Source organism: Ailuropoda melanoleuca, chromosome 10 (assembly GCF_002007445.2).
Source record: "Ailuropoda melanoleuca isolate Jingjing chromosome 10, ASM200744v2, whole genome shotgun sequence".
NCBI lineage: Eukaryota > Metazoa > Chordata > Mammalia > Carnivora > Ursidae > Ailuropoda > Ailuropoda melanoleuca.
In genome coordinates this window covers 22668686-22685540 of record NC_048227.1, presented here as the reverse complement: position 1 = coordinate 22685540, position 16855 = coordinate 22668686, and the positions used below count along the sequence as shown (strand labels likewise).

The 16855-nt window shown below is 43.7% G+C and overlaps 1 protein-coding gene across 14 annotated transcripts in view; it reads left to right on the top strand.

Annotated features, from left to right (window-relative positions):
• The window catches only part of LOC100467946 (ankyrin repeat and SAM domain-containing protein 4B), a 73468-nt gene that overhangs the window by 1298 nt on the left and 55315 nt on the right, over positions 1 to 16855 (top strand). For 7 of the 14 annotated variants that reach the window (XR_004628466.1, XR_004628468.1, XR_002144303.2 and 4 more), the window contains exons 2-4: positions 693 to 892; positions 7548 to 7716; positions 9192 to 9330. Coding sequence is in view for 6 of the 14 variants with exons in the window: in XM_019808310.2 (XP_019663869.1) it covers positions 797 to 892; positions 7548 to 7716; positions 9192 to 9330 (404 nt within the window). In the remaining 8 variants the exon portion in view is untranslated. Of the gene's footprint in view, positions 1 to 692; positions 893 to 7547; positions 7717 to 9191; positions 9331 to 12219; positions 14377 to 16855 lie in introns of those variants that run through there. The other 7 variants (XM_034670275.1, XM_034670276.1, XM_002927602.4 and 4 more) reach the window with 6 other exon arrangements.

Sequence of the window (16855 nt, the reverse complement as noted above, 5' to 3'; positions counted from 1 at the left end):
AGTATGGGTAGTAAATAAAGAAATTGGCCACCATCACTGTTTAAGAATGACTTTCTGAGGGAAAAAAGGCAATGGGACTTGAAATAGTGTATTCAGCTTTCTACTATATTCTTTGCAGCAGTTTGTAAGGCTAAAAAAATGTTAAACATAAGTCCCCAGAGATAGTACCATTAACATTTTGGTATTAGATGATCTATATCCTTCTGGGTCTGTTATTTTACTATGGAATATAAACATAAAATACATGTATTTGTGTAACCATATGGGATATCTTACAGTTTTTTTCACTTATCATGGATGTATGTTCATGTCACTAACTAGATGTCCACGTTATAATTTTAACAACTATGTGATACTCCATTTCATGAATTTATCATTATTTAACCAGTTTCCTACTGATGGACAGGTTCTTTCCAATATTTTGTTGTTTATTATATACTATATAAAGAATTGCACTGCACATCCCGTTTGTATGTTTTGATACACCTATTTGCTTATTTCCTTCAGATTCCTGGAAAATTAGTTGTTGGATGAAGGTATGTGCACTTAGAAATTCTGATAGATATTGATAGACATTGCCAAGCTACCCTCCACCTGCACAGCTACCATCAATGTGTGAGAATAGTAGAAGCTTTTGTTGAACGAGCTGGGTGAATACGACTAATGGTTCAAGATACTTTTTGTTTTACCAGTGACAGCAAGAGGCTGGGTGACATGAGAGATTCGACTGCACCCTGCCCTAGACAGCTTACTGGTAGAAGACTTAATCCCTGAAGAGACTGGAGTGGGTATCAGGATGGCAAAAGAGGAGCCCCCGAGTACCTCAAAGGACTTGAAGGAGCTGCAGAAGAAGCTGTCTTTGCTGGTAGCATCCATCCAGAATAACTCAAAGGTCAGTTTCCAATCAGACTGTGTAATGGAAAATCCCAAAATAACAGCAGCTTAAACACCACAGAAGGTTATCTCCTCTCTGAAGTAGGAGAAATTTGGAGGTAGGTCAGGAATCTTTGTTAATTCACCCCCCTGCCAGGGGTCTAAATTGTGATCTTCAAACGCATTGTCCAAGATGGCTGCTGAAACTCAGCCATTGTATTCACATTCCTGACAATAAGGATGGAGGAGGGAAGGGGAGAAAGACTCCTAAGCCACTGCTAGTTTGAGATGACTTCCTGGAAGTCACACACACAACACATTTACCTTGGGGTAAATGCAATTCTTTAGTTGCATATAGAGGGTGGGTCTCAGTCTGTGCCACAGATACCATACTTTCATGTTTTGTTGTTAATTTTGCCCTGTTCTCTGAGACTGAGGGGCTAAAGCCTACTTTAAATTTGAGTCCAGTTTTCCCCTAGAAACCCGGAGTCCAATAGAAGTATGATATGAGCCACATACGTAATTTAAAATTTTCTAGTAGCCACATTTAAAATGTAAAAAGCAGGTGAAGTTAATTTTAATAATGTATCTTATTTAGCCTAATGTATCTAAGTATCATTTCAATATGTAAACATTATAAAAAGTTATTAATGAAAATTATTGAGATGTTCTGCATTCTTTTTTTGTAGTCAGTCTTCAAAATCCAGTATTTTACACTTAATGGCACATTTCCATGTGAATTAGCCACTTTTCAGGTGTTTAGTAGCCATTCAGTGACAATGGGGCTTGAGATAGTATATTCTACTTTCTTGAATTTTTATCTTTCTTTCTTGCTTTTTTATGTCATTCAGCATTTTGTGGGGGGAAAAGAATAGCAGCTCTCAGAGATAATATTAACATTTTGTTGTATTTCCCTGTAGATGTTTTTTCCTGTACAAAATACCCATAAAATACATATGTGTCTGTAACAAAATGAACTGGTTTGTGATCTGTTTTTTGTATCGGACACCACAGTTCCCCTCGGGTCTATTTGAAGAGACACCACTTTGCAGTCTGGAGCAATATACTCTATAGAGATCTTTCCTGGACTCATCCCCAAATGCCTCTGGCCCTCTTTGTGGATTTAGCAAGCTATTTTTAAATTGGATTATTACTCTTTCTGAAAAAATGTTTTGTGTGCTGCTTATAAACATAAATCAGCATGTAGGAGAATTTCACCTTCTTAATCTGTTGATGCAAGGAATAAAGTGAAAAATTAGACTAATAAAAAAATAAAAAAATAAATTGGCCAAGCAGCTTGTCAGCAGGCTGAGACTCTTGTTACTAGAAGTTAACTTAGTAAGAAAGGTCGCCCTGCTCAGCTACAGGTGCATTTGGTTCTCATTATATGTGTCCTTGTGTTCTGTGAGGTCACCTCAAACAACGAATTAGCAGCTGGTGAACAATTTCTCCTAGGCGAACTACAGGATTAAGTTCTGGCAAATTTCTGGTCACAACATTTTCATCACCTGATAAATATATAAACTGTTGTATGTATATTTATGTTTAAAGACAACTTATTTAGTATATGTTGTTGATTCATTAATGTTAAACTCATGGCCAATAGCCCTATAGCTCCTTCCTGAATGAAGATTATCTAACACACCTATTTTCTCTTAAGGCGAATCACACCCTTCTTACCCTTAACACTAGCCAGTACTTTGCCATTTTAAATGGTGAAATTACCAACAAAAAACACAAGCTGTGAGAAAAGGTGGTACTAAATATGCCTTGGAAAGGACAGTTGTTTAAAAAGCTTTGGGGCGCCTGGGTAGCGCAGTCGTTAGGCGTCTGCCTTCGGCTCAGGGCATGATCTTGGCGTTCTGGGATCGAGTCCCACATGGGGCTCCTCCGCTGGGAGCCTGCTTTTTCCTCTCCCACTCCCCCTGCTTGTGTTCCCTCTCTCGCTGGCTGTCTATCTCTGTCAAATAAATAAATAAAAAATCTTTAAAAAAAAAATAAAAAGCTGAAAGCACTGCCTAGTTTGACCTCAGCTGGTAACATGAGTGTCAGGTGACTTAAATTTTCTCATGCTCCGTACATGTTCTTGAAAGCACCACAAATATTGATTTTGGGGTTGCAGATAAATTTTGGTGAGTAGGTGAATTTGCAAATATAGAATCTGCAAGTAGGAGGGTTTGGCAGTAAATTGATGAACCGTGATTGAGCCCTTACTATATGCCAAGGACTGTGTTAGGCATTGGACACGTCTTATTTAATATTCATATCTACATTCTGAAGTAGACGTTTCAAAGCATATGAACTCCGGCTTCTTGGCATTTCTTTACTTCATCATCGTAGATCCTCAGTCGTGGTCACTGGAATAGATTTGGGCTGGATAACTTCCAGGCCAGCTGACTCCCAGAGTGATGGGACACATTATCAGCTGGCTAAGCCCTGATGTTCTTTGGATAGTCCTAAGGTAGAGCAGTTTCTTTTAAAATTTTGTATTATGTTAACTGAATTAAATAATATGAGTTGTATTCACTCGGTAGAGTAATGTTGAGGAAAAAGGAAAGCAAGTCACCTGGAAACCCATCAGTAACAGATCCATTGATGGTGATTATTATTATTAGGCCTCCCTTCATTATGTAATTTTCATATGAGGTGGTTGTAATTATGGCAGATGTAGTCCTGTATTTTTATTTTTGCTTGATATTGCATGTTGGTGTTTTTCCATATTGAATCTTAGGTCCTCAGAACAGTTGCTTGGTAGTAGAAACTTCCATCAGGTTGACATAACCATAATTTACATAAGCATCCCCTTGTTTCTGGGATATTGGGATGATTTCTTTCCCCCAAATAATTTTTGACCTTTCCTCAGAGTTTAATAGGCCCTTTAAGTTCCCGAAAAGACCAGATGGGCTTCTACATGGAGTGTTTGTGAAACAACTCCATATTTCTTTTAGGAAGCCTCTGGAATGTCAAGTGCTCGTTGACATAGGCTGAGAGAGTCAGAAACCCACTTGAAATAGCTTAAGCAGTAGAATAGTGAGACCTGCTGGGACTTTGGAGAAATGGGAGACTATCTTAGAAACCAAGGGCAGGAAGTGAATCAGGATCTGGCAGGTCACTGGGGTCAGAGGTAATTCTCAGCACCCTCTCTTGGGCCATGTTGTTTCTGGTTGTAACTTTTCCTTGTGCATCAGCTTCATTCTTCTCTCTCTACAGCTTGGCTTTCTTGCTCTTCCCTTCACATGGGCCATCGTGACTGCCCAGGCTGGCACCTTCAACAACCTATGTCTCCCTCAGCTCCCAGCTGAAGCCCGTTAAGGGGCTTGCTCTGGGAATGCCTAATTCCTAGGATCAAGAATCTGCTTAACCAATGGGGCGCCTGGGTGGCACAGCGGTTAAGCGTCTGCCTTCGGCTCAGGGCGTGATCCCGGCGTTATGGGATCGAGCCCCACGTCAGGCTCCTCTGCTGTGAGCCTGCTTCTTCCTCTCCCACTTCCCCTGCTTGTGTTCCCTCTCTCACTGGCTGTCTCTATCTCTGTCGAATAAATATAAAATCTTTAAAAAAAAAAAAAAGAATCTGCTTAACCAAGTTACCTGTGGCCAGGAAGGCGTCAGCTGGGCTGGGACTTTTCATTTCGTAGAGAGAAACATGGCTTCAGGAGCCTACCCCTGCTGTGGGAGGGAGCAGGGTTCAAAGTGGAGGGAAGACAGAAGGAACATGGGATGGGCAGATGCCTCCTGATTACCTATGACTAGTTTTGCTCCCATGCTGGTCCATTCCTTCCACAAGGGATGTTTCTGAACTATGTCTGTGGCATCTTTGTGCCAACCCTGAATCACATGCCAGAGGGCACCCAGGGTCTGTGGTCTGGGAGAAGCTGTTAACCTTGGACTTGTCATTACCAGTGGTTTTTGTTTTGTTTCTAAGATTTTATTTATTTATTTGAGAAGAGAGAGAGGGAGAGCACAGAGGCAGAGTGAGTGGGAGAAGCAGACTCTCCCAAGCAGAGAGCCCTATGTGAGACTCGATCCCAGGACCCTGAGATCATGTCCTGAGCTGAAGGCAGGAGCTTAACCAACAGAGCCACCCAGGCACTCTTACCAGTGGTTTTAAATAATCCTGACGCCTTCATCTTCCTCCTATGGGTAGCAAGGGACAATGGACACTGACTGTCTTTTGCATTCTTACACCAGGGAATTGGCCTGTCTCCTGAATAGTTCCAGATGGAGCCTCCATGTCCTTAAATACTGGCCTCATTACCCCTACTTTAGAACTTTCCATAGTTGTGTGAATTTTAAAATAAATTGCCTTTGTCTGACCTTGGGTGAGTTGCTTAGGCCACTGAATCTCCATTGCCTCTTCTTTAAAATAAGCAATGCCAGGCTCATTGGTTTGTTGTGAGGATAATCTCAGAAGCTGTTCGAGAAGGCTGAAGCACAGAGCCTGGCATATAATGGTGCTAGTCTGTCCCAGCCTGGCATTCCTGAGTTCTTCAGCACAGTACCATGCCTGTAAAATCCAGATTGGATGACCTGTGTCTGCTTCCAGGATAGGCATGGAAAATTGCAGTTCATGTTACTGTGTAATAAGCTGTCTCACTTTCCATCCTCCTCTGTGTCCCTCTCTGTTGCCATGAGAATGAGAAGTTAATTGCTATGTTCTAATTCCCTGGATTTAAATAATGTTCCTCATTACCTGCTTCTGGGCATTGAAGGGAGAAATAAATGAGGAAATACATTGAAAGTACTTAAAACAATGCTTGGCCCCGAGTGTTTAATGAATGTTCTCCATTATTAGGTGTGGTCCCCTTCTGTGATAGACGCTGGCCTGAGCAGGCCATCCTTCCTGAGGGAAGACGATTTCTGGACTTAACTGCATCTTAAATGGTCTCTCTGCATGTCTGAATGACTTTCTATTTTTTGGTTGTAGGGCCCTGACTCAGAAGAGGCTAAGAGAAAAAATAGATTCCTTAGGGTCTGGAAGAAGACCAGGTGTGCAGTGGACACACGTGGCTGTTGTGCTGGGTGGTCTGGGTGTAAACTCGTAAGCCTGGCCTTCTAGTGTTCCAGCCTTATCTGCTCCCCACTGTGGTTACTGGGTCTCTTGATAATAAGGATCAGAGAGAACAGTTCAGTCTGTCAGAAGATGCCTGGGTGGTTTTACTAAGAATATATGTGGACTAGAGCCGGAAAGCAATCAAGACTTAAGACAGCTCCGGGGACCAGCCCCACTCCCTTGACGCCTCCTCTCTTCAGCTGCCTTAACAAGAGAGTCTCACTGGGTTCTGATGATCTGAACCAGGCATTCCTAGTATAGTCACCTCTGGCTAGAGAAGTTGAATAGCCAAGTCTGGTAGCTTTTCTCAACTCGGAGTAGCTAGAGGCAGTATAGCCAGTGGGCACTGTGCCATTTTTTTGGTGGCCTGACTGGAAGTGAAATTTGTCATGCCTAGAGATTCTCCTAATGAGGCAATGCTAAGCCCCAAGACCGATGGCCGTGGCTTCTTGGAACAACAGCCTTTTCTAGTTAAGCAGCATGAGCCCTGCACTTTGATCACCATCAACCTGAACTACAAAACCCTCGTGTCTTCCAGCTGACCCCCTGATTCCCACCATTGGAGTCGCTAGGAGGCGCATGTGTTTTGGGTAGTGGTACCCATGATCACTGTAGCCTGAATTTCCTCTTCATTTCAACTGCTGGCCTGTAAGGCCTTAGGGAATGAGACCTGGGAAGGTTTTGATGGAGAAGAGTTCTGGAAAGATGGAACCTTTTAAGAGAACAGGAACTAACATGTCAGTAATGAGGAGAGAGACAGAATAAGGTTTAAGAAGATGGAGGTTGGGTGGGGGGGAGCCCATTCTTCTGGATTTTCTAGGGCCAGCTCTGCATTAAAGCAGCCCTCCTACATTGAGCCAGATCCAGAAACTCTCTTGCCTGGTGAAGGAAGATAGCTTGTTCATTAACACAGCATAAGCTTGCAGTAATCATCAGGCTGTGGCCTGACTGTGGTATCCACGTTGATGACGTGAAAGTATTTTTTCCCTAATAAGGTGGCAGCCATTGCAAGCATTTGACATTTCTAGTGAAAAGATTCAGCTTTGAGTGCCTGGATTTTGCCACTTGAAAACTGTTTGACTCTAGGCAAGTCCCATTGCTTCTCATACTTTCATGCATGGACAAGTCACCTGGGGATCTCGTTAAAAATCAGCACCTGATTTAGCAGGTCTGAGGCAGGGCTTGAGATGTTGCATTTCTAACAAGCTCCCAGGCGATGCCAAGTAGCTAGGACTTAACCTCTCTGTGCCTCGGTGGCCTCGACTGTGAAGCCTCAACTGTGCAGTAGGAGATCAATTGTGTGGACATTACATCCATGTGCACACATGCTGAGGGTCTCTCGAGAGGGTGTGTGTGAAGTGGTGGAGCCATGACCAGGACTTTCCTCCTTTCACAAGACTTGAGGTTGGGTGGGACCCTCATACTTGCTGTCTGTCTACAGCTGCCTTAAGTTGTTGCCACAGTGACTCATGTCTTGGGAGAATTGTTCATGTTGACTTGTTATGTTACTTACGAGCCATCCAACTTTACAGCCTCTGGTTATACTTCCTGCAGCTCCGATGGATCCGTCAACCTGGGGTTCAGACATGGCCTTCAGTCCCGGCTCTTTCTTTTTTGCCCGCAGGTGGTTGCCTTTATGAAGTCCCCGGTGGGTCGGTACCTGGACAGGCACCCTTTCATGGCCCTCACCGTGCTGCTGTTTATTGCTATGTCAGCCGTTCCCGTTGGGTTCTTCCTGCTCATCGTGGTGCTTACCTCCCTGGCGGCTTTGGTGGGAGTCATTTTACTGGAAGGTATCCTGCTCATCTGTTCACCCCCTCAGAAAATGATTCAGTTGGGGGCACAGTATTTACTGGGTACCTGCCACTCTTATCAAATGTTCCTGTTCTGGAAAAGATCACAGTGACCAAGGCGGATTGTCAGAGTCGTTAAAAGATGGACTTTGGAGTCCACATTAGAATCTTACCTCCACTAGTGCGATTTAGGACAAGTTATTTACACTCTCTGAATCTCAAACGCCTTATATGTAAACTGGGGAAATAATAATACTGTCTCAAAGGGTTGTTGTAGGGATTGAAACTTAAGAGTCCCATAAAATATTTAGCAGAGCCCCTGGCACAGAAGGCTCCGCAAGAATGGTAACAGAGTCCAGTTATTCCACACCTCATTATTGAACACCTGTTACATGCCAGGTGTCTTGCTAGGCAGTAATATTCCCCCTTCTCCACCTTTCCTCCTGAAGTCACACTGCCAACTGTCACCTTCTCCCTTTGTTGCTAAGGTAAAAGTACTGAGAAGGCAGATCTGATTGGCTCAGTTTACCTTTTTGTATCAGATCACAAACCACAAGATGCTGGCCATACAGCTGGTTGCCATTGGGCCACTGGTTTATCCTATGGCTTCCCAGAGCTAAGAGCACCCAGGTTGTTTCCCTGCCCCGGAGACTGTGGGTCAGGCAGTTTACCCCTGAAGGAGAAGGTGGGCATCGTGGATGGATGAGCAAAATACAGCCTGGCAGAGTAGCTGCTGAGTAAATACTGATGGATAGATGGATGGATGAATGAATGGGTGGAGGAGAGAATGAGCACTGTAGCAAAAGTAAATTTAGGAGAAGGGAGCCATTTTTGGTGGTGTCATGCAAAGCTTTACAGAGGACAGGATTTAAAGACATGGAACAACTTTTGTTTCCTTTGTGGAAGAAAAGACTTTCTAAATAGGAATAGCACATATAAAGCCTTTAGAACAGTAGTCTGGAATTTGAGTGTGCGTTAGTCTTATCTTTTGAAAATGCAGACTTCCCGGCCTCATCCAGAGATTGGTATTTAGTAGTTCGGAATAGGGTCCAGAAATCAGAATTTATCACAAGCCTTCCTGAGGCATCCAGTTCTGATACAGTGGTTGTCGGCCACGCTCAGGAAAACATGGTTCCAGGATTTTGTAAATCTTTGTACAAAAGCAGCACATCCATTTGTATTCTCTGATGTCCTCCCTTTGCAGGGTCCATCCCTGAAATTGTATCACTGTAGCCATGAGGTTGGAGTTCTGAGCTGTTTGCTCCCAAGGCAAGGATAAGGATGTTTGCCCTCCAGTGAGGCCCACTCAGGTGGTTAGATTACCTCCTTTTTAAGTGATGCTGGAAATCTGGGTTTTTATGGGAAACCTCCTCACTTAAAAAGTCTGAGTGAACTGTCGAACACAGTGGCCTGGGGTCTGGCAGCTTTCACTTTGTTTTAGCTGAACGCTTCTCCTAACTATGCTCTCCTTCCAGGACTGGTCATCTCTGTGGGTGGCCTCTTACTGCTTTGTGTCCTCTGTGGCTTGAGCTTCGTATCACTAGCCATGTCGGGGACAATCCTAGTGTCCTACATCGTGGTCTCCAGCCTTGTCAACTACTGGTTTCCTCCCAGGTAAATACTTGTTAATGCAGCAATTTGATCGTTACCATTTGGGGGATTTTCACAAGTACTACCCTAACCATAGTTGGATGTCTACAAGTAAAATTGTGAGAGGTCAGGTCGGTGTTCCGTATAGTTTCCCATATACATCAGACATGGAGTGAGAATTGGCAATGGAGTTTCATACAAAAACATTGCTGTCATCATCCGCCACACACAATTACTCATTTTGTTGTCATGGCAACTCAATGAAGTAATTGTTATTGATTCCTTTTAAAAGATGCTGTTAAATTTATAAAACTTCCAAATAAGTTGTTTTTTTGCGGGGGGGTGGGGTGGGGTGGGCAATGAGAATAATGAGCCACCGTTCCACTCACCATGCTCGTATCTCAGGATGATACAGGGGCTATGAATCTCTTACTCCCAAAGTCTGTCTTCATCCTTTTTGCTCTTCAGAATGTGAGTGTCTCACCACACTGAGTGTGATCTTGTGTTGGTATGGATTTTGTTCCTACACTTATGGCTCCTAAATGCCAGCTACACTTCATCTGGAGCCTCAACTGAAGGAACAGTGATGTATGTAAACGCTGGAGGGAAAACCAGCTGTGCTGGAATTACTGTGAGACAGTATGTTTATCTATAATGGGCCACGCTCCTAAGGGGTTTTCTGAGATGGTTTTATTGTAATGCTTGATTTTTATCTTTTTCTCTTTGTGCATTGTAAACTCAAGCAGGATGTGACTCCATTGGACTTCCTTTAGGCTCTTGCATAATTGCTGATAGTGGCTAATACCCATCAAGTACTTGCTCTGGGCCAGGGACTCTGTTATGCACTTTCCAGGCCTTAGTGCATGTAATCCTCACAACCACCCCGTGAGGCAGGTACTAGCTCCGTTCTATGATAAGGGAAATGAAGCCAAGTCCCAAAGCAAAGTGTGGCAGAGAAGGGTCTTAAATGCTGGTCAGTTAACTCCAAAGCCTCTTAATGAAGATTCCAAGTGACTCCAAAACAGGAGTCAACAGACAATTTCTGTAAGGGGCCAGATGATAAGTATTTTAGGTTTTGCGGGCCACGTGGTCCATATTACAATTCCTTCAACTCTGCTGCTATAGCCAAAAAGCAACATAGTCAATAAGAAAACAAGTGAGCATTGCTGTGTTCCAATAAAACTTTATTTACAAAAGGAGGCAGCCAGTGAGATTTGGCCCAAGGAATTTGCCAACCCTTGCTCTAAAAGAACCAATATCCCAGGGGCGCCTGGGTGGCACAGCGGTTAAGCGTCTGCCTTTGGCTCAGGGCGTGATCCCAGCGTTATGGGATCGAGCCCCACATCAGGCTCCTCCGCTATGAGCCTGCTTCTTCCTCTCCCACTCCCCCTGCTTGTGTTCCCTCTCTCGCTGGCTGTCTCTATCTCTGTCAAATAAATAAATAAAATCTTTAAAAAAAATATTAAAAAAAAAATAAAAGAACCAATATCCTGAATTTTGCTTTTCTATAGAGTAGCCCTTGAACTTCTTACCAAAATGTTATCCTATTGTTACTCATGTTAGAAAATAAAATGTGAAGTGGGTATAATTTAAAATAGCTTAGGGCTGGTTGTCACAGGATCGCCTGGCTTATATCCCTGGAGTTACATCCAGATTCCTATAAATTGTTTTGATTACTGTTAGTCTTAAAGGAGTTAAAAGGAGAAATATTGGCTTAAATTTGGCTTATTGCAGCTGATGCTTCTGAGCCAAAATCTCTCCCTGCCTCTGAACCCTACTCTGCTATACCACAAGGAGTTACACAACCTGAATACCACCTGTTTGTCAATGAAGAGATTAAAAAGATTTCCAAGATTTGTCCTTGATCTCCTTATACTCCCCTCCTCCTCCCAACCGAGGCACCTGGACCCATTGTTTTCACTAGGGCAGTATTCTCAAGTTTTTTGTTCTCTGGACACATTGTGGCTTCTTAAAATCACTGAGTCTTCCCAAGGTTTTGTTCATGTGGTTTAAATGTATCAATAATTACTGTAGTAGAAATTAACAAATTTGAAAAATACTCATTTAAAGGGGACAGTATTACCTGTTGATATAAATAACATCTTTATGAAAAGTAACTATATTTTCCAATACAAAAGGAAATGAGTGAGTAGCATTGTTTTACATTTCACAAATATCTTTTTTTTTTTTTTAAGATTTTATTCATTTATTTGAGAGAGAGAGAGAGAGAAAGAGAGCATGTACAGGCCCAGAGCGGCTGGAGGGACAGAAGGAGAGGGGAAGTAGGCTCCCCGCTGAGCAGGGATTCCAGACTCAGGGCTCAATCCCAGGACCCTGGGGTCATGACCTGCCGAAGGCAGATGCTTAACCGACTGAGCCACTCAGGAGTCCCTGCATTTCACAAATAATCTTTAATGTCTGCCTTAATAGACGTCTGGGTTTTGAAGACCCAGACTGGCAAATGTGTGGCTGGCAAAGGGAGGACAAGCTTTTTAAGATAACTATGGATGTTCTTCTTTGATAGTACGCCAAAATTCAGTAAGTGGTAGTTTCTTAAAGGTTAATTGAAATGTCACTTTTTGTACTTTGTTGTATTAAAATCCCTTGGTCTGTCTTGTTTTTTAGATCTTTTATCGTGCATGTTTTTGTAACTTCATGCACTGCTCATTTGCAGTACCCAAATTAGAATAGCAGGAAGGGGCCATAATCCCGACCCCTAACTCAGTCATTTTAACCTCTTTGCCCTCAGTTTTCTCATCTATAAAATAGGTATAGCCTTAATCTGGTGTGGCTGCAAGAATCAGCTAAAAATAAACCAACAAAGAATGTCATATATTCAGCTTTGTGCACTCTCAACATTAAAGCTCTTTAAAGAGGCCCTAGAGCTAACCATTTCCTCTTGTTACCAAACAGACCTTTGACACAACAAAACTCCAGCGGGGACTGTCAGCTGGCTATGAAGTCTGCAGACTTAGAGGGGCTTCACCAGGAATGACCGGCCCAGCGGAGCCAGAGCTTTTTCCAAGCACTTCTCCAAGGCTGTGGATCATACTCAGCCCTTGGGATTATGACTCAGAACGGGGCTGGGTGGTCAAGCACTCCTTGGAAGTGTCCTCTAGCTTTTTCGTTTATTTGTAGAATCCCACGAGGGCCAATTTGGGGATCTTGTTGCTCTTGCATGAGTCCTGTGGTTCTGTTGGCTGTCGTACCCTCACATGAGAATTAGCAGAGAACTGCAGCAGCTTAGCACTTCCTTGCCTTTCACCCTTCCTCCCCAATGTGCAGACTTGACCTTGGCCCGGTCCTGAGCCTCTAGAGCCTGGCAGCTTGACCCCAAAGATGCAGATCTTGTGTCCAAGGGCCCAGTTTGGGGCAACTGTGGATTTTTTTTTTTTCTGTTCTTTTTTCCCTTCTTTCAGAAATGAGAGAAGCTGTTTATATATTCCCTTATTTGACACAACGTGGGGAAAGAGAAAAACAGAGCAAGCTCTTCTGCCTTATTAGCTTTTTATCAGAGAAACCAGCAACATTTGGCAATAATGGCCTCTCAGACAAAGTTGGAAGATAGAGTCCAAGGTTAACTTTATGGCCAAGGGCACTTTTGAAAAAGTCTAAAGATAGAGTTTATGTGTTGAGTACTGTTAAGTGCCGTTACTCTTTAAAATATTTGTACTTGATACTTTCGTATTATTTTAAAGAACTTGGCTTGTTAAGCCATTTCTGTAAAAAGTCCTATGAAAATGCTAAAGGCCTAAACAAGCTTTTAAAATCCTGTAGGATTTCTCCTTCAGTGGTCTGCTGGGGCATTTTATTAAATATTTATTTAGATGAGGTTTTTTTTCTTTACTCTTTATTTCACCCCCAGACATCAGACCCCCTTATTCCTTCTCCGTTGATTTCATGGCAGATCCCAGGTAACAGGGCTCGTGATAGACACTCCACCCAAAATGGCGTTAAAAGGTGTGGGGAGGGGGGGAGGACAGAAGGGCTAAAAGGCCAGGAGGTAGATTTTCAGGCACTTCTGGATCCAGGGGCTCAGGTGGCATCTTGAGGCATCTCTGTCCCTTTATCCCTCAGCATTGCTTTCCTCGTGTGAGCTGCTTTTCCGGTCAGGCTGTGCTTACGGGGAGGTCCCAGCAGCTCTGGCTTTACGTCAGCCTCACGGTTAGCGCTCCGCCCCCCCACCAGCGAGGAAGCTGCTCTCGTCCAACAGCGCATGCAGACGCCCTGCGTTTGGCTCTGATTGGACAGACTTGGGTGATGTGAGCAATCCTGAACCAATCACAGTGGCCAGGAGGGCAGACTAGGCTGATGGGGCTGGGCCGGGCCATAGGGTTCCCACCAGGACCAGGGATGGTTTACGTCAGCCCCACTGGTTTCACATAGGTTCGGGGTGCAGACTCCCAGAGGACTATGAGACGGAGAGGAAATACTCGCTGGGCAGACAGAATAGAAAGCCCGTTACTTGGAATAGTAAGACATAAAAGCCTTAATCTGGAAACTTCTGAATCCCATCACAGCCACACCTGTCCCCAAAGGTGGCTTTACCTCTTAGAGAAAAAGAACTGTCTATTCCTCCCAGCACATGGAGTATTAATAGTTGGCGTTTATTAAATGTTTCTTTTCTTCATGCAAATGTCTGCTCTCATCTGTCTATGCTATCTATCCAGCTGGTAGTAATGAAGAATGAAAAGGTCCCTGGCCTCCAGAAGTTTACCTTCTAACCCAAAAGTCGCTTAACAAGTGTATTAACTGTTGCTGTATAACAGTTTACCACAAACTATAGACTTAAAAGAACATGTGTTATCTCACATTTTCAGTGTGTTAGGAGTCCTGGCTCAGCTGGCTCCTTTGCAAGACTACAAGCACAGTGTTACCTACCAGGGGTGGATTCTGATTTGAGGCTCAACGGGGGATGGATCCACGTCCAAGCCCACATGGTGGTAGGCAGCATCCAGTTCCTTGCAGGCTCTGTGGCACCGCACACGTGGCAGCTTGCATCTTTGAAGCCACCAGGAGAGAGATTCTCTTAGCAAGACCGGCATTACTTTCTTAATGTAGTGTAATCATGTATGTGTAATCACACGTATCTTGTCACTCTTACCGTATTCTGTGGGTTAGAAGCAACAACAGGTCCCAACCACGCTGGAGAGGTTGGAATCACACAAAGTCAGATGTATCAGAGGTCAGGATCATGGACTCCACCTTAGGGACTACCTGCTAAAACCAGTAGTCAAAATAATAGATTATGATAAGCATATCAGAAGAAAGTAAAAGGGTGACGACCAGGGGAGGCCACTGTCATCACAGCAAGCAAGGATTTCTTTTCTTTTCTTTTTTTTTTTAAGATTTTATTTATTTATTTGTTTGTTTGTTTGTTTATTTATTTATTTATTTATTTGACACAGAGAGAGACAACCAGCGAGAGAGGGAACACAAGCAGGGGGAGTGGGAGAGGAAGAAGCAGGCTCCCAGTGGAGGAGCCCGATGTGGGGCTCGATCCCAGGACCCTGGGATCATGCCCTGAGCCGAAGGCAGACACTTAACGACCGAGCCACCCAGGCGCCCCAAGCAAGGATTTCTTCTCGGAACCAAAGAATGAGAAGTTACTGCCATTCCAAGAGCTAGGAGCGGATGTTCCCAGCAGAGGGCACAGGGACACAAAGGCCCAAAGACTGGAAAAGAAATGATGTCAGTGTGGCTGGGCCTGGTGAGCAAAGGATAGATGAAAGATAGGAGCCCATCATGCGGGGCCCCATAGAGTAAGAAATTTACACCGAAGAGCAAAGGGAAGACAATGCATTTTTAAAGGGACATAGACTTGAATTTTTAAAGATAACTCTATGGCCAATGGATCGGGAGATGAAGGCCAGTTAAGTCTGCAGAGGATGGTTGTGGCGCCACACGGGGATGGAGGTGGTGGAGACCTTCTTCATTTGGAGAGCCAGCAGCATTTAGTGATGGATTGCATGTGCGTGATGAAGGAAAGGGGGATATAGGATGGCACCTAAATTTTTTCACTTGAGCCAGTGGGTAGATAGAGACACTATTTTCTGAGATGGGGCTGGGTGAATATTCAAAATCTCCTTTGCTCATATTAAGTCAGGCCTTTTTAACACTAATAGGGTGTGTGAAGTAGACAGTTGTTTTAGAGTGTAGGTCTGGGCTGGGGATACAAGGTTTGGAAGTATTTTCAGTGCTGAGAGCTTTACACAGCCATCTTATAGAATGCTTTCCTATAAGTAGCCAAGAGATCGTTTTAAAACATATTTCTGATTACATAAACATTCTTGCTTCAAACTCTACAAAGTGCAAGGTGCTTTCCCACTGCATTTGGGTAAGACCCATCACAAACTGCCCCTGCTGGCTTCTTATTTTTTATATCCATCAGCATCTGGATTTTAGAGGTGAAACTAAGGTTTAGAGGAGAACTGACTCGCTAATTCTTCCAGGAAACGTGACATCTAAATCACGGCTTTGCAATTCAGGTTTTCCATCACATTGTCCAGAGCCCAAGGCCTTTGCTGATCAAAGAAAGTAAAATAACGTACAGAGCCCAGCAGAGCGCCTGCCCCAGAATAGGCCCATAAAGCATAGTTGTCAAAATGCACAGTGCCCTAACATTTAAAACTGAGTGGAACAGGAACGTATGAAAGGCCTATTGTTAGCCAGGCTAATAGGAATGTTAGGACTCCCCGATTATTCAAAAGGTGCCTGCCTTTTAGGCATAGTTCAATGTGTGGCTCGTTTGGAAAGGTAATTTATCCTTAGAGCATGTGAACTGTGACTTTATACAGCCACAATGTTCATTTATCAGTTTGTCCAGGTGTCGGTTTTTGCCATGTGTTGGGTGCTATCTTAAACTGTCTACAAATCAATATACATTTTCGGTCAGTCCTCACTACCACCCATTTTAGAGATGAAAAAGCTGGAAGACTGAGAGGTTAAGTTGTCAAGGGCACATGGAAACAAGCGGGATTCAAGCCGGGTTTGCCTGACTGCAAAACCCACCCTTGTACTCAGCATGAGGTTCAATGTCAACTCCTCTACCTGCCTTTGAGGGCTTCTGAGATTTAGACCCATGCCCTGTATATGCTGTCTCTAACAGTACCCATAACCTTTGCTGCGGTGTCAAATAACTCCAGGGATCGCCAGTTTCATAAAATGAAATGTGAATGGTTGGCTCCCCCTAGAATTGTCCCCATAGAGGTACCATTTCAACTAGCATCTGTGTGTGGCTTCTTTTGTCTGCTCTGCATAGAACAGAGGATTCAGGGGTGTCTGGCTGGCTCAGTCGGTAGAGCATGCGACTCTGGATCTTGGAGTTGTGAGTTTGAGCCCCACGTTGGGTGTAGAGATTACTTTAAAAAAAATGTTTAAAAAAAAAAAAAGAACAGGAGATTCAGCCTAGAAGTTGCAACTCTCTGGCAAAGGCATGATCAGGTGTGAGCTATCACAAGAAGGTTGAGTACTGTCACATGGGTTTTGCTGTGCTTCCTTGAACAGGAGAGAAAAGGTGGAGCTAGAGAGAGGGGGTAGAATTTGAGAA